This window comes from Harpia harpyja, chromosome 3 (genome assembly GCF_026419915.1).
Source record: "Harpia harpyja isolate bHarHar1 chromosome 3, bHarHar1 primary haplotype, whole genome shotgun sequence".
Lineage (NCBI taxonomy): Eukaryota > Metazoa > Chordata > Aves > Accipitriformes > Accipitridae > Harpia > Harpia harpyja.
Window position 1 is genome coordinate 79,121,490 of NC_068942.1, and position 22,268 is coordinate 79,143,757.

The window sequence follows — 22,268 nt, forward strand, 5'->3', positions numbered from 1 at the left end:
ACATAGCTCATACTTATCAGGCAATCCCCTCCAACACGGCACTACAATTATTACGATCGCATGCCCGTCTCCCACATTTTAACCTGAAAAACATTTTCTTATCTAGCTTTAGGTCAAATTCCATTTTCCCATTGGTTTTTTACCCCCGTTTCCCAACTCTTTGGTTCCGTGGCCTTGCAGATGTGTCTTTAAACGCCCCATTTCTGGGGCCCCGCGGCCTTTGCAGCGTTTTTCACTGCAGGTATCGACACGGGAGAGAAAAGCCAAAAAAAAAAAAAACCAAAAAACCCCAAACTCCCCGCCCCGGCCCGGGCAGAAAATGGCGCCTCACGCCACGGCGGCGGTGCCGGCGGGCTCCGGCAGGGGGCGCCCGCCTCGGGGCGGGGCGGGGCGGGGCGGGGCGGTCCCGTCCCGCCGGTGAATGATCGCGCCCGGCATCCCCCGCGCCGCTCCCGGCCCGCCCGGCCCCGCCGCCATGGCCTTCACGTTCGCCGCCTTCTGTTACATGTTGGCGCTGCTGCTCACCGCCGCCCTCATCTTCTTCGCCATCTGGCATGTGAGTGCGGCGGGGAGGGCGGGTTTCTGAGGGAACGGGTGTCCCGCGTCCCCCCCTTTCCCGCCGCCCGGGCTGAGGGGACGGCCCCCCCGCTCCCCCCCCTCTCCGGTGAGGCCCTTTCCCGCCGTCGCTCCTGCGGCCGGAGGAGGCCCTGAGGGCTCTCCCGGGGAGGCCGGGCCGGTGTCCGTCCGTCAGTCAGTCAGTCAGAAGGGAGGCCCTCCGTGTCCGCTCGTGGCGGCGGGACGTGTTTTCCCGCTCTTTGTGTCGGTACCGGGAGGCTTTCAGAGAGCGACCGCCGCCATCGAGGCGCGGCTGTCCCGGGGGAAGGGAACCCGGGGGAAGAACGGGGAGGGGGCAGAGGCACAGCCGAGGCCGAAAGCGAAACCCGGCCGGGGCCGGGCTGGCCTGGCCCGGCCAAAGCCGGTTGCGGAGGGGGGGGGGGGGGCGTAATGGCGGGGGTGTCCGCTCAGAAACCCCCAAAGGGTTCGCTCCCAGGGCTGGCGGCGATCTGGTCCCCACCTTCGTCCTTATCGCGAAGAGGTGGAAATCTGGCAGCGCTTGGCTGTGAATAAAACAGATTTTTTTGTTTTTTAAGTGCTGATGTAAGAGACATCCGTTTCGTTAAACGGTATTTTAAAGGAGAGCAGCCTTTTTAAAAACAGCGCTTGAAAATGTTTTAGTCTGAAGTCAGTTTGGCTGCTTATTTGACAGAAATAACGAGTTAAGCGTTGCATTCTTTCGGTGCTTTGTATTGAGACTTCGTTTTTGAGATTTTTTTTTTTGAAATTACTATTGTTTTTTGGAGAGTTTTCTGTCTTGAGGCTGGCACAGGGAGAGCTAGCCACATAGGAACCTGGATCGGCTGTGAGGCTTGGCTCTAGGAGAGGACGCGAGGAGGGTTTCGTTCCTGTGCTCTTTCAAGCTTCCTAGTTATCCTTAACAGAACAGTTTTTGTTGTGATGTAGGCCCTGTCCTCTAAGTGTAGTGGGGCTTACATGAATATAAATGAATTTTATGCTGGTAAGAACTTGGTCTGTCTTGAGACTTTTTTTAACGTTTGGCATGACGTTTGTTCTGTAGAGGTGGCTTTTGTTGTATTTCGTGCTGCATCTTTGTCTAATTTTCATGGCATGAAAGGTCGAGTATACGTAGGTTGGTTTTTTTATGGATGCACCTTTTGGACATATATGCAGGGTCAGCGTTTACTTTGAGAGTAACAAGACAAAACATCTGGCTGCTTTTAAGATTGCTATTGCTTTTTCTTCATTAACGAACCCTGTGTCGGGTTCCTGCTGGCAACCAAAACTCACTCGTGATGGGGGTCTGCGCACAGCGAGCGGGGTTCAAAACTGCTGAAAAGGGCGTTGGAAATTCGTTGCCAGTGGGGAGGTAGAAAGGTAGCGTGTGGGCAGAGGTCTTTGAATGCCTGAAATATCTTCTGCTTTCTTGTTTGTATAACCTATTTCAAATGTCTCTTAACCTGTGGGCTTATTGTGGGGTTATTAGAATTTACTCAGGAGAAATTACGGTCCTGAACAGGATGGCAGCACTTGAATGTTATGGCTCTGTGCCAAAATATTACTTTTCATGGATAAAACACATTGTTGCTCCTGGACTGAAGAATCACAACTGTTTCATTTTTTTTCTAGATTATAGCATTTGATGAGTTGAAGACCGATTACAAGAATCCCATAGACCAGTGTAATACACTCAATCCTGTAAGTTGCATGCTGAACAATTTTTTAAATAAATCTATGTAAAGTGCTTATTTTTGGTGTTCTCTTGATATACTCAAACTAGGCAATAGAATTGCATCTGGGTTGACAAAACCTAGCTATTCGATAGAAGTTCTAGGGAAGATTCTTTATCTATCTGATTCTTTACTTTGAAGTTGAATATTCTGACTGTTATTAATCTGCTGGTGATCTTGTCAGCTGTCATACTAACATTCTTTCAATCTGCTTTCTACGTTTTCGGCACAAAGACAGTTGAAAAGGTCAAAAAGATTAAAAGAGTCAAAATTGCATTAAAGGTGTGTACTGCTTTTCAGTTTAATGTTTTTAATGCCACTTCCCTTTCATTTTGTAAGGAACATTTGTAATACTATTAAGCTGTTTTGTTTAGTGTGCCTGTTCATCTGCTCGTTATTTGTTTGTTGGGGTTTACAACAACTTCATGGATTTCCATATTTTGTGCAAAACAATTTTGCTTGCTTACCCAGTGAAGTGGGGAAAACTGTTACATGCCTGTTATATATGTCCTATCGATTAGCTGAAGTAACTACAGATAGAAATAAATAGTACTTTTCAAGCAAGATTTATTGAACTCTGAGATTATAGGAGACTAGTTGTTTTTTAAGCATTGACCCAGTAAATTCTGATCTTGTTTGAGGATTTAGGTGGGCATAATGTGATAGGCGCTATATTCACTTCTTTGTTTTATGTTCCAGGATCAGGGGTGTATCTTGGTGGCCTCTCTTGGATGCAACTCTGGCACTCCTTGGTTTATGAAAAGAATTTGAGGCAAACTATTTGCTTGCATCTTTAACAGGCCAATAATGAAAGGGATGCTTGTTAAAGAGCATATAGTTTGATGCAGCAGGGGTTTTGTACATTTCTCATGGTTTTTACTTTGGCTTGGTGTGCCCAGGCTGAGGTACAATGCAGGGGCAGCACAGCAGCGTGGCCTGGACTGTGACTTCATTGTGTTTTGAAGAGTTAAGTAAATTATGCAAATGAAAAATGAATTTACAGTAGCTGGGGCACGGGGAATGCATGTTAGACATATGGCACATAAATTGACAGCGGGCATTATAGCATGAGAACGGCTGGGGAGGAGAAGGAGAAGAGGTGATAGGCTGAGGATTGCATCTCAGAGGGTGAGGTTTGCTGCTCGGATAGCTGTGCATCTAACAGTTTCCCTTGCTTGGTCTGTTCTACAGTCATTTCTGCTACAGTATGGGGGAAGGCAAATTCTCATTACATTTATGCATTATGATCTTATCGCAACCTTTAAAGTATTATAATACGCATGTTTAACGCAAATATTAACCTTCGGTTAGCCCACATGCATGTAGTGTTTATTTATATGATACTCTCTGAATTGAAAATATTAAATAACTTAATATTTGCTGTTCTGGTGAAAGCAGATTAACCACTAAAAGTGAAGTTAAGATCCAGACTCTTGAGGGGATCTGGTAAATGTTGTTGGACAAACACACTGAAGTGTTGTTTTCCTGTACAAAGAATCAAAAATCTTGGTAGGAATTGAGACACCTCAGTAGAAAGATTAGCCCAAAATAGTAACTGCTTAGTATACTGTTGATGCCTTCTCTTCCCTGCTCCTATTATAGTCATCTCTCTTCTCAGCAACGAGATGTCTTCCTCCCTCGCTTCTGTGGTAAATATCATGGTAGAATATGATGTAGTTCATTTTCCTTTAGTCAGCCAGGGAGGATAAAGTGTGGTGGATTTGAAAAGGACAGGTATTCTGGTGTGGGAGTAGGGTATAATAAACAAGATAAAGAAACATGTGTTTTGAGATGTGTAGTTAAATAAACTACACATTTTCAGACCTGGTAAATCTGTCTCAGCAGGCTGCCAAGGCATTGTGTTTTGGATAGGGGGGTTGTTGTTTGACTATAAATAATTGCCAAGTTGTAAGTGGTAAGTATACAAAGAAGGATCTGGACGAAATATTTACTTGAAACATTTCATGTATGACAGCTTATTTTTGTTGATGTTGATGCAAGTTTGCTTTGTTTGATATTCTTCATTTAGAGAGAGAAGCAGAATGTTGTAGCAAAGTAGGTGGTGAGAATGTCTGTTTGTTGGTAGTTTTTAGGTTTCTAGGAAGATATTTTGGGGGTTTAAAAGCAGCATCTGCTTAGAGAGAATTAAAAAAAAATTATAGAACACTGAAGCTTCAATGTAGTCATCCTATGCAACGTTAGTCATATTACGCAAAAAGAGGGACAGAGTGGTGTGTGTGTGTGTGTATGCGTGGACGCACACATAGACAATAAAAATGTTTAGGTAGAAATGGAGTATTTTTCATGAGGAGATGTTTCAGTGGTCCTGAGCTGAGAAGTTGGAAGCTTACAGATTTGCTTCTTTATGCATTGTGTGATAAAGGAGTAAATGGCATCACTTTGGGGTGACTTGGTTTGGAAAACTTTACTCTTGTGGTGGGTGTGAGATTTTGCTGGCTCTTTGCATGCATTTAATCTATGTATCTCTCCATATTATTCCTATTAATAACACTAATAATACCTGGCATTTCACGCTTTCTGTGATTTTGTAGTAAACTGATAATTAGCTCTGTGGGCTTCTGCTGGAAAGCATGATGCTATAAAGCATGCCTATTAGGTACTTGTGAAGGAACACGAAGCTGGCAAATACGCCCTAAACCGTACGTGCACAGCTGCTGTCGTGCCCTCCTGCGCTGCAGGCAGCACAGCGCTCGTCTCTGTGCAGACCGGTGTGCCTAACAACGTTACCGCTGATTTGGTTCTATAAAGCTCTGCCTAGGATTTTATGTTTTGGCAATAGTTTGTATTTGAAAAATTATGTACGTGTGAATACCAAAACAAAGCTGTAAAACAGGAAAACACAAAACATCTTTTTGCCTATAAACTGTTACATGGAGCATGTTTCCTACTGATATTTCTCTTTTGCATGAGCAGAAATATCTCGATGATCTCTTCTGTTGTGAAGGTCACGTGTAAAGCGTGGAATCTGTTAACAGTGCACTTAATTTAATAGAAGCAATAAAAAACTATTTATCTGAGCATTTAATTTTATAATTTTTTCTTCTTTGTTCATGAATATCATATGAAAACAGCAAGGCACGTACTGCTGGTTGCTGTTTTCACTTTCTGCAGTCTTGTTCTTGTTAGTGTTGCTTTTAAATAATATTTTTTTAAACAATAGCTTACCTCCAAAATAGACTAAACACCACACATTTTGCTTTGAGTAATCAAAACTTCTAACTCATATTTTTCTTTTCCAGCTTGTACTTCCAGAGTACCTCATCCATGCATTCTTCTGTGTTATGTTTCTCTGTGCAGCAGAGTGGCTTACACTGGGTCTCAATATGCCTTTGTTGGCTTATCATATTTGGAGGTAATATTGACGAGTCTGGTATCTCTGTAGTCACGTTAATTGTTACTCATTCTCCTGTTGCAGTGCTTCCTGTTAAGTGTTCTGTGTCTTTGGCAAATAAAGATGCTTTCCGATACGACGTCGAGAAAGTTTACGTCGTGACTATAAAATAAGAGCCATCCCTTTGCTTTCTCTGCCATTTTTATTTGTTATTCTCTTGTGCTGTGCAAGAATCGAGTTGTGTTGTGTGTGCGTTCAAGGTAGCTGACATGTCAAAGGTGTGCTAATACTGCAGATTCACGGTGCGGGTTGCCACTAGAGGTGGCAGTCCCGCTTTCCTCTGAGCACTAAGACATGGGCACCGCCTCTCCTTGTGCTGGTATTAGTCCTGTGCAGGGAGCTGCAGGAGGGAGCTGGTCTGGTTGAAACGTAACCCAGCAAAACAGCTTTCACTGTGTGGCTGTATCTGTGCTAGTCCTGGCGTGAGGAGGAATCAGAGGGGTGGAGGTAGGACTGTTTCTTTTGCTAGCAGCCTGTGTTAAACTACAATTTCAGGATCATTTTGTGTTGACCCGTATGAGTATTCCTTCAGCATGGTAGCCAGCATGCGTTTTATTCATGAGTAGAGGATGTAGGTTTTACGTAGGCTTATACGCTCGTCTCTTCTCCAGCTTTTCCAACCCTTTCGTAAGGAATCCCATTTTTCATTTATTTATAAATTTGTCCTATTTCCTTTTGGCGTACCAGAGGTCAGCATGCTTTAAGGCTGAGGTGAGCTGTCGCGGCACCGTCTGTGAAAGCTCTTCCATAGGCACGTTTAGTTTGGAGCTTCGTATGGCTCTTGCAGTTCGCCATCTCCTACACGGAGCTGATGGACTTTGCTGTCAGGGGTGCGATTCCTTGTCTCGGTTCTGGTATTACTTGGCGGGTGGGGGGCAGGAACCAATGTTTTCCATTGTTGTCACCACAAAACTAACTGTGCATCACTTTCAGGTACATGAGTAGACCTGTGATGAGTGGCCCTGGTCTGTATGATCCTACAACCATCATGAATGCAGATATTTTAGCCTATTGCCAGAAAGAGGGATGGTGCAAATTAGCATTCTACCTTCTATCATTTTTTTACTACCTATATGGGTAAGTTTTTTCCTCTGTCTCCCATCTAATTTTCAGTCTGGAATTTTGGCTTAGCACACAAGAGAAATTTTGTACATAGGAAAACATATATAGTGCCAACTTTCCTGAAAAAGAATCCACAATTACCATTTATTCTGTCTTAAAATGCAAGCCTTAATTTGGTTGGAATTACTATTTTGAATCTGTATACCATGACTGGAGACTTCAAAGCTCCGGGCTTTTCTTCTTTTAAGCATAATATAATAACCCCCCAAGTATTTTCGTTAAGAAGCTGGAACAGTTATATTCTTAGAGTAAGTAAATATGTATTTTGATGTAAATGTAATTTCTTTGTTGAAGTCAAAGGTAGAAGAGTCATTCTGAGAGTGAAAAGGGGTGGGAGGCACAAAAGCCAGTGCCGCCGCCTGGTTCCTTCTCCCAATTCTTCCTTCGAGCCAAAAGCCACCTCGCAGCTCGGTGTTCACATCTGCTCCAGGTGGTGTGACACCGGAAGCGGTGCGCGGTCCTCCTTCCTCTCAGCACATTTATACAGGGCTCCCTATTACAATGTCACTTGATTTAGTGGCAACTGGTTGTTGTATCAGTTCATGTCTTGCTTTCTAATGCCCTTCTCGTGTTTTGTGTAAAATCTTCGGTCACAATCCACGTACCTCACACAGCTTTGTTCCTTAGAATACATGACTGTATAATGCAATGTCTAACGCTAATCAAAATGGTGCATCTTAAATGTTTTTATTTTATTTTCCAGCATGATTTATGTTCTGGTGAGCTCTTAAGAAGACATTCAGTAAGCTTTGTTCCAGTTAAGTGCATGCAAAAGCCACAAACATGGATTCTTTACAAGGAGATCCTCTTACCAAGATTAATTACGGAATCTGATGATCGCATTTGCGTTAGAAAACAATGACTCCCCTATTTTTAAAATATTTCCACATTTTATACTTGTGGAAAGACTGTTTTCTTATATTTTACTGGGACAGTGAAATTAAAGAATTACATGTAAATTAATATAAAGATTACTGGGTTTTGAAAAGTGTTGACTTTGCACTCCATAAGGAACAGCCATAATCTTCAAGTAGGTATTTGTTACTGACTAGCCTTAGTACACTAGGGATTTTCTTTAGGCTGGGCTTCATAGTGGCTCATTTGGACTTGCGTATCCCACTCTAACTGTAAATCAGCTCTAGCTGCCGACTGCTTGGGAAGGACTGGAAGTGCTGTGTGTTTCACCTGTAGGCGATGTTGGTCTTAAGAGATGACTTCATGGACACAATTGCAAAAATTGGAATTCTATTTTGTTGTATTTTTTTTTCTATCTAGTTAATCTTTCCCTGTATATGCATGGTTCAGAGACTTCTGTATTTTTACTGAACGTTAGCCTTGCTTTAATCTCAAGCATATGTCATTGTGATAGGAGAAGTTGAATTGTCCACGAAGGAGTGAATTTAAATGATGATTTTTTTTTTGTCTGTGCTGTTTTATTAACAAATGGACAAACCTACAACATTTATCAAGTCCAATGATGAAAATACTCTTGAGTTTAAGAGTAATACTACAGACCTTTTCAAAGCAGAAAGTGAGATTGTGAAACTGCCCTGCTGTTCCTTAGTGCAATAAATAATAAAAAAAAAATGTCAAATTCAGAAATACTTATTTTTACCTGGTGCCTTGTTTTGTTTTTAAATTGAACAGATACTTGCTGTATTCATCTGTCTGTTTTATGATGGATAATTGCATTACCTTTTAAAAATAGAACACTGAATCAAGTTACGTCTGGAAAATGGAAGCTCTGATTTCCTGCTTGCTTTCTTTTTCTCATGGGTCTGCAGATAAATAGTAGGCGGGGCAGGGGGAAGATGTTTCAGCTAAACCGATAATATTGCATTGTAAATTGTGACTGCGAACAGCTGCTTAATTTAGGAGTAATAATTAGGGATCTTTTTCATTTACCTGTGCTGGAGAACAATGAATAGTTTCTGAGTTCTAGTAAAACATTTTCATATAAACTGTTTATTTGTTCACTTTGGGTCTCTCGGGTGTTAGATGCAATAGAAGTCATACGAATGGCTGCACTGGGTTCGACCAGAAATCCAGACACCGGTGTGTTGGACAGCAGCAACGATTGAGCAAAAAGAATATGAAACAGGGCAGGTATTGAATATCTCTGCCTGAATAGTGGAAGAATGTGTTTGGAAACCTACCTGTTATAGATTTCCTGAGCTAGAGGTTTGGCATCTTAAACAGCCCTTGAATAGCTTTTCTTCCATTAATTCAGTTGCTTTTTGAGCATGTTTACAGCCTAGTATGGAAGACACCCTGAGACAGTGAGTTCTACAATGGAATTGCTCAGTATGTAAAAAATACTTGTTTAAAAGTTCTGCCGGACTTCATTTGGTGCCCCTAAGCTCTTATTTTTTGAGGCATATTGAAAATTTCCCCCTTTCCACCTTATTTATGCTGGACATGATTGACTAGACTTTCATCATGTCATCTTTCAAAGTGGAGAAGTCTTAATCTCTTCTTGCTGGAAGTCCTTCCATGGCTTTGTGATTATCCTTTCTCCTCTACAAATTTTCCTTTTCTAAGCTGTTGTCATTGCACGAGATTTGGGTGCCCAGGGGATTTAGAGTGGCAGTTTCCTGCTCTCTGCTTCTGAATTCCTCTCTACTTTTTTTTAATGTACTGGGGATATCAGAATTCAGGCTGTGATAACCTCGAATTCTCTTTGCTAAGTAATGATATCTGACAGCTTATTACTATGCATATAAAATTGTTTTTCTCACTTGTGTTTCTTCTTTGCATTTATTGACACTTAATTTCACATGCCGTCATTGCTCAAGCATTCAGCATTACAAGATTTATTTATTTTGTTTCCTGACTGTCCCAAACCATTTGCAGCAGTTGCAGGCATTCTCTCACAGCCTGCGTTTTCTGTGCAAAGGCCCGGGTTCCAGCCCGCACACCTCTGGAGCTCTGCGAGGAGCTTCTCACCGAAAACTCGTTATTCCTATTCTGTAATCCCTTTTGATCAGTTGTTAGTTGACAAGAGGATTTTCTTCCTTATGCAATCATAATTTTGAGCTTTTATCAGAATTTCTGAAAGGCTTTTTGGAAATGCAGGAATATTGTTCCTGTTGGATTGTTTTTGTTTTCCTGCTGCTCAGTGCCTTCAAAGACTGCTCTAAGATACGACTAAAGCCTGTGCAAGAAAAACTAATTAACCCTTTCATATGTTTGTGTATTTATTAATCTGTTATGGAAATGAGACTTACTGGCTCATAGCCCCTAGCTCTCCTTGTCCTTCTAAACAAATCTTTCACTCCCTTGGTACTTGGGCTGATTTAAGCCAAGTTACACAGCAGAATAAACAACGCAGGATTTACTGAGTTCAACTGAAAAAAACCTTCTGAAAACCCCTTCTCCTGAAAACCCCCTCCAGCGGTGGAGCAGCTTTAGCCAGGAATATTTAGCAAAACGTTTGCAACACTTGCACTGTCTGGTGGATGACCAGCTTTACACATCTAAGGTGAAAGTGCACATGAGTATTCCTGATCAGAGGAACTCAGAGGGGACAACAGCGCAGTAGCTTGCCAGTGCAGTTCTACTGGTGAACTTGAATTCACCGCTAACCCCAGGAGCAAAATGCTTATTTGGAGTCTGTCCTGCCCGCTGCGGTTAAATACATGAGCGCTGAAGAATTTAAGTAATCTCATTTTAAAGGTCTTTAAACTGTCAAAACATTGCAGAGAAAGGTCGGAAGTGCAAGTTAGAAGTTAAAAAGTCCTGTGGGAACCCAGCGTGTTGGAAGTGTGATGCCTGCCCAGCCGAGTCCTTCAGAAAATGCTGTTTAGAAGCTGGTTTCAGCATTTTTATTTTTAAAAAAGGTTATTGCCTACCAGCATCAACCTAGCTGCTGGGTGGTGTGAACGTTCTCATCTGTACCCAGCAATGTGAGCCTCACATCTGAGTTTTACGGGAGCAGTCCATGTGAAAGCAACTGATGCATGTGAAGAAGCATGCACGATGCCTAGCTAGAGTACCAGTCATTTTGTATTCAAAATGTGGACCTGATAGTAATTGATTTTTGGAGTTCCAGGAGGCAAAAGATTATGGAGAAAATAAAGAACATTTCTTTCTCCCTGTCAGCAAGTTTCCTGCTAAGTCATCTTAAAAAGGTATCATCTGACATATATTTAATAAATGAATACCTCCAGTTGCAAGATTCAGTACTGAAGAAGGGACAGACAGACACTTTTGTTTCTCTGATTTCTGTTTGAGTGTCGGGGAGTAGTGTCAGGGACAGAACAATACATGTTTTTAGCAAAGTATTCTCTAAGCGACTCCATGCTGTGGAAACTGTTGCCTGTCTTAGGAGGGGAAAAGGGAAAGGTAGTAAGAGCTAATTAAATATAATCAGTAGTGTATTGGCTTTGTGTGGCAAGGTTTTGGTAGCGGGGGGCTTACAGGGGTGGCTTCTGTGAGAAGCTGCTGGAAGCTTCCCGTGTCCGACAGCCAATGCCAGCCGGCTCTAAGACAGACCCGCTGCTGGCCAAGGCCGAGCCCATCAGCGATAGTGGTAGCGCCTCTGTGATAACATATTTAAGAAGGAAAAAAAGTTGCTGGGACACAGAAACAGCAGCCGGAGAGAGGAGTGAGAACATGTAAGAGAAACAACCCTTGGTGCAGACCCCCAGGTCAGTGCAGAAGGAGGGGAGGAGATGCTCCAGGCGCTGGAGCAGAGATTCCCCTGCAGCCCGTGGGGAAGACCATGGTGAGGCAGGCTGTCCCCCTGCAGCCCAGGGAGGTCCACGGTGGAGCAGATCTCCACCTGCAGCCTGTGGAGGACCCCATGCCGGAGCAGGGGGATGCCCGAAGGAGGCTGTGACCCCGTGGGAAGCCCGCGCTGGAGCAGGCTCCTGGCAGGACCTGTGGACCCGTGGAGAGAGGAGTCCACGCTGGAGCAGGCTTTCTGGCAGGACTTGTGACCCCGCAGGGGACCCACGCTGGAGCAGTTCATGGAGGACTGTCTCCCGTGGGAGGGACCCCACGCTGGAGCAGGGGAAGAGTGTGAGGACTCCTGCCCCTGAAGAGGATGAAGCGGCAGAGACAATGTGCGATGAACTGACCGTAACCTCCATTCCCTGTCCCCCTGTGCCGCGGGGCGGGTAGGTAGAGAATCTGGGAGTGAAGCTGTGCCCAGGAAGAGGGGAGGGGTGGAGGGAAGGTGTTCTGAGATTTGGTTTTATTTCTCATTACCCTACTCTGGTTGATTGGTAATAAGTTAATTTTCCCCAAGTTGAGTCTGTTTTGCCTGTGATGGTAATTGGTGAGTGATCTCTCCTGTCCTTATCTCGACCCACAAGCCCTTTGTTATATTTTTTCTCTCCCCTGTTCAGTCGAGGAGGGGGAAGTGATAGAACAGCTTTGGTGGGCACCTGGCGTTCAGCCAGGGTCAACCCACCACAAGTAGAAATCACTTTTAAACCTGTTGAAGTGTCTTGAGTTGTCTAACAGGGAAAGGCACGGTGTGGGTGACTGGGGCTTTCTTCCCAGAGCCAAAGTGTACCTCGCAGGGCCTCAGAAGGTACCTGGGCACTGAGGTGGATGATCATCGCTTCCTCAGACTGGGACAGAACTAGTTTAAATGTTGTCTTCAGGATTCTCTTCATCTTCTCTGGTCTTGATGGGTGGACATAGTTAAACAGGAGGGATGTGGACTGTTAGAGGCATGTTGCTGTGAGATTCTCTCCAGCCCACAGCTGATGATTGTTTATTTACTCTCTCTAGTGTTAGCATGCAGAAGTGCTGTGCCAGAATCTCACCCACACAGCTATAGCACTGTGTCTCTTCCCACCATATTCATATAACCCCCCCCCCCCTTGTTTTGTTACAGATCTTCAGTATAAAACCTCCTTCTGTTGGAACGAGGGGTCTTGTTTCTAAATATCACTGAACACATGAAGTAGAACTGTGACATTTTAGAATGAGTTCTTACTAGCTCATAAGGGGTAAGTGCTCCAGCCGGAAAATTTTCATGCTTGACTTTCCTTTGATTTAAAGCTAGAGCCGAGGTTTTTTTTTAAACGGCTCCAGTGATGTATTTTTATCTAGCTACGTTATCCCAGCATGACTCTCTTACAAAGGCCAGTAGAGAAGGAGTTACCCTTCACCTCTCCCCCCTTTTCTTCCCCTACACCCTGGAGCAGAAGCCAGCCTATCAGCACTGGAAGTCTGCACTTAGCTGTGAGGAGTTACAGGCTATTCTGTTTCCTCGCAGATCCTGCCTTCATGTCCAATTGCTTGTCCCAATCCTCACACTACATAGAACAGAGACAAAATCAAAATGATATTCAGTCACTGCATTGACAGCCTGGCCTCTCTTCCACTTGGGAAGTTCACTGAAGCAGCCCAGAGAATGTCAACATGAAAACATCAGCATGCCAGTTCAATGGCAGCAGACGTGTATGTTGTCAGTACCAAGTGATGTTAAACGTGAGGTAAACATTGTGTAAGAGTCATTATTATATTGAAAGCAAGCTCATTAGGCATGCAGGCCACCAGCAGAACAGTAATGAACACAAATACACTTTCATGTATTTTTAAGGCAGAGAGTATTAAAGACTGCCAAACAGACAAAGATGCTGCATGTCCTGTGGAATTTCCTTCCCCCACCTCAACACTTGACACACGGATTTGGAAGTGAGCAGCTGTGTCACATCGGCAGCAGCAATAAGAAACTAAAGATCAGGAGTGAGGCGTCTTGTCCAGGTGTCTGCCACAGCCACGTAGACACAAAGGTACACCACGCCAGTATTAATTCAGTATTAATTACCGTGATACCGATCTTAATACTGTATCCTTTGTTGCCAGATGTGCAGCTAGGTTCTCTCGAAAGTCATGGAGGTAATTGTATTGCTGAAAAAGCACAACCAGATTTGTAGTGAGTGCTCTATACTTTCAGAAAAGGCACGGCCTATCTTAAAAAGCTGTTTGATACCCCAGGATAAAAAAACTGCACCCTCTAGCCTGTTTATTTGTTCTTCTTGTGCTTACTCCAAATCCTCTGAAATTTTTCACCATCAGACACAGATTACATGGATCCTGGCTTGGCTCCTGTGGTTCCTCATAAAGGGCACATATGAGCTCAAGGGAACGCAAAACATGGTCCTTATAGGAGAGAGTTTCATGTCAGAATTCAAAGCTGCTTTATTTGGGTTACCAAGAGTTATTACTCTCTCCATAATGAGTCCATGATGCAGAGCACAGCCTTTAGCTAGTATGATGATGTACAACAGTTTGTGGTAAGCTCTTAGGTCAACTCATACATCATGTGGAATATTAAGAAGCAAGAGTTCAACATGAGATAAAAATGTTGGTCAGCAGAGGCTAAAGGACAGATCATCCCCCCCAGGTGGCTGTGAGGGCTTCCAGCTGTAACATTTGTTCATATCCTTCCCCGCCTCTTCAACCAGGGATGCAAGCTGCTCCCCACCTGCCCCTTTGGTTTGAGGAAAACTGATTTTCAATAAGTAGTTTAAACAAGATCTGCCTTCCAGAGAGGCTTAGAGCTAACAAAGAGACAGTCTTTAGGCAACTTTCTCCTCAGAAACTAGTCTTGTAAACTTTTAAAATGTCAGCTCCTCTTTCCTGTACATAGAACTATTTTAAGACCATAACATCTTGGACTTCTATCAACAAAAATATGTACACAGAGTAGCTAAAAATCCCACTGAAAAAAGAAAAACCCGGTTCTGCTTGGCAACTTAGGCCTCCCTCCATGTGGGTTTTAACACTAGTGCTAGGGATACTTCTTAAAAGGCAACTGCCAGTGTATTGATGTGATAGCTACAGAAGATGAACATGGCTAGCTTGGTTACAAAGATGGAACAAAACCAAGGCAGGAAAATCAAGCAATGTCTGAGTTGCGAGGAGCATGTGAGCAACAGAAAAAAAAGGACGATAGCTTAGCAATTGACAAGCAGGGATAAGGAGGAGAAAGCAACACTAGTGATGGTGAAGAGCAGGCAGGGAGAGCAGCTGTTGAAGGCAGAACAAGACAAATTCAGCATGCAAGCAGAAATCTAGAAGCAGCTCAAACCCAAGAGAGCAGCTGTGGAGCTTCTCAGAAAGACACAGGGATCCCTTTGTGAAACAGGGAGGACTGTCCCTGCTCTCTACCCTTGTTTTGACATGTGCATTACCTGTTGTAGCCTTATTACCTTGATGGTCTGTATCGCCCCAGATCCTCTCAAGTTTCTGAGGCTGTCTATTGCTTGCTGAGGTGCCAGCGTGTCCGAAAGCTGAAGCAGGAGACATGCAGCTACTGTAAGGGAAAAGTATATACGTATATATGCTACTAAGCACCTCTTGCTGTACACAGTACCACTTCTGCACAGTAATAGGTTTGTTCCATGAAAACCACTCTAGCAAAACTCAACCTTGTCATATCAGGGTCACAGGTCTGTTGGATCTTTTGCTGAATACTATTTGTTGGCACTGGCCCCATCTGCCTGCTGCTCCTGCCCAAGCCTGCAGGCTTTGGAAACAGGCAAAAACCCTCCCACTTTTCCCCACCCTGCCTTTCTAGCAGCATTCGGGAGGCAAATTCTAAAGTCTTTCCAAAAAGAAGTCCCAGTACACCCAGTTAATTCCCCTTTGTGTCTTCTGACGGGATTTGCTTTTTTGGCAATGCCACCACCCCTTCCTTCTGGGGCACACACAGTAACTAATGCCCCTGAAAGCTTTAGGGGGAACATTGGGCTGAAGATGCAGAGGAATAGGTTCATCTCCTTTTCTTGAGGACATGTTCAAGGAAGAGGGGAAAGTGCAATCCCATCAGTCAGAGGAGACTAAAATCTGCAGTGAAAACAGAGGTAGAGTCAGAAGGTAAGAGGGAACTTTCTATCAGCCTCACTGAAAGACTGACCCTGCCTGACCCTCCATCCCCTCACCTACATACTCAGGTCTATACCGTGACATACTTACATCACTCATCACAAACAGTTTCTATACAGGCAGCTAATGTTACTACCGTTTGACAACACCATTCCCAAGAAATGGACGCAAATATATTTAACTAGCCTGTAGTGACAGTTTGCATTGTAACCACAGTTAAGCTTCAAGCAGAATTTGGCTCTTTTAGACAGTGCTGTCTCATGAGAACAGGTTTGTAGGATGGGTTAGTTAATCAGGCATTGAGAGGGAGAAGGCAACTGCTTACTGAGACACGAGCGTCCGAGGCCACCGTAACAGCTGAAAGAGAAGAGAACGTTTGAGTGTAACAAGCTGTAGTATGCTGCAACACCCAGAGGCCCCCTCAATATGTAAATATATGGACACAATTCTTGCAAGAGGAGCAGCGGTACAAGAAAGTCAGAATAAGAATTTCTGTAGAAATACCTACAAGGCTATCTCCCATACAATCTTCAGACCTTCCTTAAGTAGTGTCTTTCTACAGAAACCGCAATTTTAAAGTTCCCCTTCATTCATGGTTAATAGTCCCAAAGGCACTGGAGGACAGAAAACGGCATGAAGACTGACAATCTCAATTTTCTTTAAATCCTACTCCAGATTCAGGCTTCTGTGACAGTTGTGAGCTAATGATAGCAGCAGGGTTCTGCATCAGCAGGAAGACCAAGGACTCGGTGGATGTCTGTGTGGGGAGCTGTCAGCAGGATCATTCAGGGAACACAGAACTTGGAAAGCTCTTCCCCTCTACCCTGAGCTCAGCTACAAGTGTCTGAAGAAATTACTTTAAACCAATCTCATGCAATTTAAGAGTGGATTTTGCACTGCTGGAACCCATTGAGCCCCTGATAAACAGCCCAGGGGTGTGTTACCCTCTGAGCAACAGCTGCATTAGCTTACAACTCATATTGTATACCTGATATCCAACTAGGCTAGCTGCAAGGAGTCATATGGTGCCATTCAACACAGACTTTGAAGCGCTTGCTGGACAGAGCAAGGGGAAATGGGAGATTCAAATCTTACAAAGGACAAGTTAGGTCCAAAAGGGTGCCCAAGGAGAAACAAGCAGCTTTTCACAGCTTGAACTAACCCTAAAGAATGCAATTGTCATTTGACAGGATTCTGTTTCAGCTCATCATATATCTAGAGAAGCTGGTATCTTTTACAGGAAGATGGGGTGAAAGGGAAGCAACCAGAACCTACTGTATGATTGTTTTCCGGTTACTTTCCAGGCAGCTTCTGAGCTCTTCCAGAATTTTGCAGCACTTGGCAATGTCAGGAGCGTCCCCATCAAGAATAGGATAGTGGTGCACATAGATCCCATGCTGTTGGTAGGTGTCTATAAGGTTTGGTACTCGGTATTTTAAGAGCTCTCCTCTGGTACAAAGCACAAATATATCCTGGGTCCCATAGTTCTTTAGTTCTTCTGCCAACAGATTAAGACACTTGCAAATAAACAAAAGCCTATCGAGCTTAAGGATAAACAGATAAGCTACTTGGTACTGATTCTTTTGTTTAGTCTTTGAGGTTAAGACAATAGGAGGTAGCAATTTTGCTTTGAGCAGCATTTTCCTCCACTGAGTCTCTCCCACAGTTGCCCTCAGGTAACCCATGAGAGAAATTTTCTCAGTTCAGAGTGAGTCTCAAGACAAGCCTCACTAGAAAGCATGTCAGCACTCAGAACAGTCTGTTAACTGCTGCCTGCTTAAGCATGATTCTGTCCCATCTCTGGCTGTGACTATGTCCAAATACCATGGGTTTTTGCTATTAGTCTCTGCTGTTCTAGCGTTTACAGACGAATACTCAGCACAAATCTTTACATAATTTCATCTTTTCTATCCTAATCTTGGTTTTCTCTGGGAAGAGGAGATTACAAGTTTGTAATTCATCTTGATCCTAGCTGCTTTGAAGATGCCTTCCCCTGCACATGACTTAGAAGACCTCATGGTTACTGTGAAAGTTATGCAGATGCCTGTATAGCTCCAGCCTGGAAATACCCTGACTACTTATTCAATATTTGAATAGAAAAGCCACAAAGAAAGCTGCACTGCACACTTGAAAGTGATGTCTAGTACCCATAACAGTGACTGTGCTATTTGCTGCATCTTCAAGCACAGTATTACCAAAACTAAGAAAGACATTGCTGTCAGACGTACTCCCAGCAAGACTTTGTAAAGAACTGCCCTGCATTCTAACATCGTGGCATGCACATGGACAATTATAGCATCCATTGTAAAAGTATGAATAAAACACCACTATTTTAGATACCTGGCGTTTCTATCCTTATGCCCAGATTTGATAAACAGCAACTCCAGTAGTCTTCAGACTAAGACAAAGTAAACCTCTAGCTTCTCAGTAACTTGTGCTTTCAGTTTGCCTGCACATTGTTCTTGCCCATTACATGGAAACAAGAGGCACTTATACACTGGCCAGAAGACTCACCTATATCTTTCTGAAGATTTCTTCTAACATCCTTAAACCTGCAACCTAGAAGAAATTATGAATAACAATTACCACTCCAGGTAAGTGACATTTATGGAATGGCTGCTACAGCTGATGAATAGAGCACAGACAACCTCCCCCCAAAACCAAAGCTAGCAACAAAGCCACACCCCAAATAAAACACAGTTCTTGTTTTTGCAAATAGATCACTAGCGCAGAAGACAGTTTAAACACCATTATCTGCTTAATACTGTAATGTAATAGGATTAAAAAAAAATCTGCCCAAGGTTTTAAGCTGCTGTGCATTTTGCAGATGAAAAGTTTTGGATATTATAAGTCAGGATACAGCTTAAAAAAACCCCACAAAACAAGAAAATCCAACAAATAAGAGGGCTGGATAGAGATCACTTAAGACTTGTCTGGTTGATGAGTGGGAAAGTTCCCTGTTCTGTAATACTCAGCACAAATCACATTAAAAGTCCTCCTTACTATTCAATCTTCAGCATATCACCACTTCCATTTTTTCCTCTTATCATGCTACCAAGGCATTTTTGCAACCCCTACAGAATACTGCACCACGATATTCACAGCTATTGTTTGGTTTGTGAGATGTAATTGCTTAAAATATTTGTACTGTGTCCTCCCTCTGTCTCCCCTCCTTCACTCACAGCCTCATAGGCACACAATCTACACCTGCCCTGACAACAGTCAGGATTCTGCATATCCTGAAACACCTTTTGAAATCATGACAGCAGAATCCTGCAGACCAAGAGCTGTATCGGCAGGGCTACGACTGGAGGGTAGCATCTGAAGACTAAGCAGCTATTACAAGAACAGCTCAGGTAGCTAAAAACACAAAATGCAGCTATTTTTTTGCATACATATGTTAACTGGTGTTCAAGTGATAGTGGGATTTTCATCAGCACTGGCCATCATCCACTTCAAGATGCCTTAAATCCAAATATTATTCAACACTTGTTTTTTAGTTCTTTAGTGTGGTATTAATCCCAAGCTTGTATTTCTCAGAGTTGGCTAATGAAAATCAAGTAACTGTTTTAAATGAAGTAGGCAAAGTTCACCAGCAGTTCTATCTCTTTTGTGACCAAAGGAGATTCACCATGGCTGCAGTTTTGGTAGTTAAAAAGACAGAGAAAGCTTATATGTTTATTTTTATATCATGGCCATGGTAGTGCAAGCCAGATGCTAAGGGAGAGCAGTACAGAACTGTCAGCACAGTGAGTGAGTGTAATCTGAGCCCAATATATCTTATAAAGGAATTATTTGTTAAAGCAGTCTGGTTTCAGTTATGTTGTTGCTTGTTATAAATAGTAAGCCAGGCTAAAGAGCCAAATATTTTAACTGACAATGGAAGACGGCCACCGTTTTCTTACCACTATGCCATATGATCTTGCATTAAGATATTCTCGACATTAGCTTTGGTATTTCCAAAACAATTATTCCAGTGGTAGATTACAAAACAAGTCACCCCACCAAGTAAATGGAACACAGAATGTTGGGGTACAAGATGTTACCTCTCTTCAGCTCCAAACATGCCTGTAAATTTCAGTGAATGCTTCTTACCTGGAAGGGAACATAATCCCAGGGACTCAGAAGAGTAGAAAGGAGACAAAGACAACCTACCAGGAAATAAAAAGTATAATTAAAAAATCAGAACAGAATATTTTGATTAGTCAAATAGAGATAACTCACTACTAGACATTCCTTTTCTGTGGGATCATGAGAAGAGTTACCTGCCTATAATTCAGTTTTAAGAATAAACCCTAAGTATTCAAGTGTTATTTCTATAACATCAGGCAAGGGAATCACACGTTTGGTAGTGTACTTCATCACACGCCCCTGCCCAAGAGGAGGACGGAAAGTGTTGACAAATCCCCGCCTGAGCACCGAGACGCTCGGGTTAGCACAACTGACAGTGACTAGGTAAAAGCTGTCAGAAGCGGACCGGGCCCCACATCCACTGACGGTTCACCAGCACCAACTTAATCCCTTTTCAGGGGCACCTGTCAGGCCCACCACAACCTCTGTCCTCTCTCTGGCAGGCCACCAGGGCTCCGGCACGGCTTCCCTTCACGGCAAAAAAAAAGTCCCGTTTCACAGGAGAGGGATTTAACGCAAACTCCCGGGTAGATTCTGAGGGAAAAGACGCCCGGGACGCGTCTCACCAGGAGATGGGGAGCGGCCTCAGGTCCTCCTCGGCGGCCTCTTCGTCAGAGGAGTCGAAGTCATCCGCTTGCATCGCGGAGGGCTGCGGCGGGAGGAGAGCGAAAAACTCACCTGGGGGCCGGAGCCCGCCCTGCCCCCTCAGCTGAGGAGACCCCGGTCCCGGTCCCGGTCCCGGTCCCGGTCCCGTCCCTCACCGGCTTCACCATGGCGCTGCTCCCCGACCGCCGACGGTTTGAACTGTACCCGCCCATCCGGGTCACCTCATTGGTCGAACCCTTCCCTTCTTTCGTCCAATGAGAAGCTGCCTCCCGCCGAATGCGTAAAAAGCCAAGCCGCTTTCCTTACGGCTTCACGAGAGGAGCATTCTGATTGGTGGGCAGCGAAGGAGAGGCGGGCTTTAAAAAAAAAAAACAGCCGGCGGCGGTGATCTTTGCGCTGATTGGCTGAGGCGGTGAGGCGGGAAGGGGCTGTGTCTCGAGCCCCAGGTGGCCGTTGGGGGTGGGGCGTTGTGAGGGCTCTGTCAGGGGCCGCGCGGCTGTGCCGGCAGCTACCCCTGCCCTTAATTCCTTTTTAGAGCCGGCTTCGCATTTCTGACTGAAAAAGGGGTGGAAGTACGCTTTCACTGGCTTATCATGCATTGCTTCCAAATTGCCCCAGCCCTTCCCATCTGGGATGCTGTTCCTGAGGTAAATCATCGAGTGGTTTGGGTTGGAAGGGACCTGAAAGATCATCTAGTTCCAACCCCCCTGCCGCGGGCAGGGACATCTTCAACTAGACCAGGTTGCACAAAGTTCCATCGAACCCGGCCTTGAACACCTCCAGGGATGGGGCATTGTCGTGAATAAGTGGTTTGGACTGCTTAAAGAATCACCGTCAAAGGTATTAGCAAAAGTGATTTAATAGGAGTTTGTAAAAGTGTGACTTCACAAAGTTTGATGGCAAGGTTCACTCTGTTACTTAATACATGGATGAAGCGTACAAAGGAAAATCAAGTTACAATCAAACTAGAATGATTGATACAGAGACTGAAGACGCAAAAAGGTAAGGGAGAAACATACAAAGGAAAACTAAGTTAGAATTGGTTTTTCACGATTTGTACAAAGATCGGAGATGTAAAAAGGTAGGGGAGACCCTCCCGTTGGGTCACGAGGTTCAGAGAAGACCCCCTTGCTTTCTAAACTCCTGATGGAGTTTAGGTGCGGCTGGATCCACTCCTAGTCCCAGACCTGGTCAATGGTTTATGTGTAAAGGGATTATATGTGTGTAGCAGCAGTCTAAGATTCATTAACAGTATAAGGTTAATCACGAGATTTAGCAGCACTTAATCATTGACTAACATTTTACTAAGTGGTTAAGTAGAATTTACTACAATCACAACTTAATTATAGATTCAAAAGGGCTATATTTATACTATACTTGCTATCAGATACCCGGGTCAGTTCACACACAGATGCACATAGACACAAAGATATATAAATATAAACAGAGCTACACCTGTTAAAAATTCCCCTCAAGTTCAGTGAAATATTCACTTCAAATGTCTCGGCATTTCTCAACAGGCGAGGGGTTGAGCCTCTAGGAGTGAAGGGTATCAGCCCAGGTCCCATCGTCAGCTTTTGGCGACAGTCCTCTGATTTTTGCAGACTGGAGGGTTTGCAAGCTCTGAGAGGTGTCCCCCCAGAGGGAGGTGCTGGTCACAGCCCGCCGCAGTCCAGGAGAGCTCAGAGGGCCTCACTTGGGACCACTGTTTATAAATTCAGGAGATGATCGGCTTTGGTCAGTGTAATTCCATTCTGGCCATAATTCTAGTCAGACAACCACAGAAATGAGTCATGATCCAAGCAGCAGGAGTCTCAGGTACAGTTCCAGGTGACAGGAGT

General features: G+C 44.0%; 2 protein-coding genes across 2 annotated transcripts; one reads left to right on the top strand and one right to left on the bottom strand.

The window, feature by feature from the left end:
- The first annotated feature begins 411 nt into the window (after positions 1–411).
- On the top strand, positions 412–8,581 carry CNIH1 (cornichon family AMPA receptor auxiliary protein 1). Its single transcript, XM_052783596.1, has 5 exons — positions 412–556; positions 2,206–2,274; positions 5,567–5,679; positions 6,652–6,795; positions 7,544–8,581. Exons 1-5 carry the CDS (start codon positions 422–424, stop codon positions 7,569–7,571), a joined length of 489 nt encoding a protein of 162 aa, XP_052639556.1. The 5' UTR covers positions 412–421; the 3' UTR covers positions 7,572–8,581.
- Positions 8,582–13,171: 4,590 nt separating this feature from the next.
- CDKN3 (cyclin dependent kinase inhibitor 3) lies at positions 13,172–20,628 on the bottom strand. The gene is made up of 8 exons (XM_052783767.1): positions 20,583–20,628; positions 20,388–20,470; positions 19,786–19,841; positions 18,205–18,249; positions 16,966–17,188; positions 16,016–16,047; positions 15,015–15,118; positions 13,172–13,710 (listed from the first exon to the last, which is right to left on the bottom strand). The coding sequence occupies exons 1-8, from the start codon at positions 20,592–20,594 to the stop codon at positions 13,624–13,626; spliced, it is 642 nt and encodes a 213-aa protein (XP_052639727.1). The 5' UTR covers positions 20,595–20,628; the 3' UTR covers positions 13,172–13,623.
- Between the last annotated feature and the right edge of the window lie 1,640 nt (positions 20,629–22,268).

What these genes read in the sequence shown, in the direction of transcription:
- CNIH1 (XM_052783596.1), top strand. Translation starts at nt 422, where the DNA reads ATGATCGCGCCCGGCATCCCCCGCGCCGCTCCCGGCCCGCCCGGCCCC. An exon ending in TCTTCTTCGCCATCTGGCAT is followed by an intron (nt 557 to 2,205) that starts GTGAGTGCGGCG and finishes TTTTTTTTCTAG; the next exon opens with ATTATAGCATTTGATGAGTT. An exon ending in AGTGTAATACACTCAATCCT is followed by an intron (nt 2,275 to 5,566) that starts GTAAGTTGCATG and finishes TTTCTTTTCCAG; the next exon opens with CTTGTACTTCCAGAGTACCT.
- CDKN3 (XM_052783767.1), bottom strand. An exon ending in GGGATTATGTTCCCTTCCAG is followed by an intron (nt 18,250 to 19,785) that starts GTAAGAAGCATT and finishes AATTTCTTCTAG; the next exon opens with GTTGCAGGTTTAAGGATGTT. An exon ending in AACCGGAAAACAATCATACA is followed by an intron (nt 16,048 to 16,965) that starts GTAGGTTCTGGT and finishes CTTCTCTTTCAG; the next exon opens with CTGTTACGGTGGCCTCGGAC.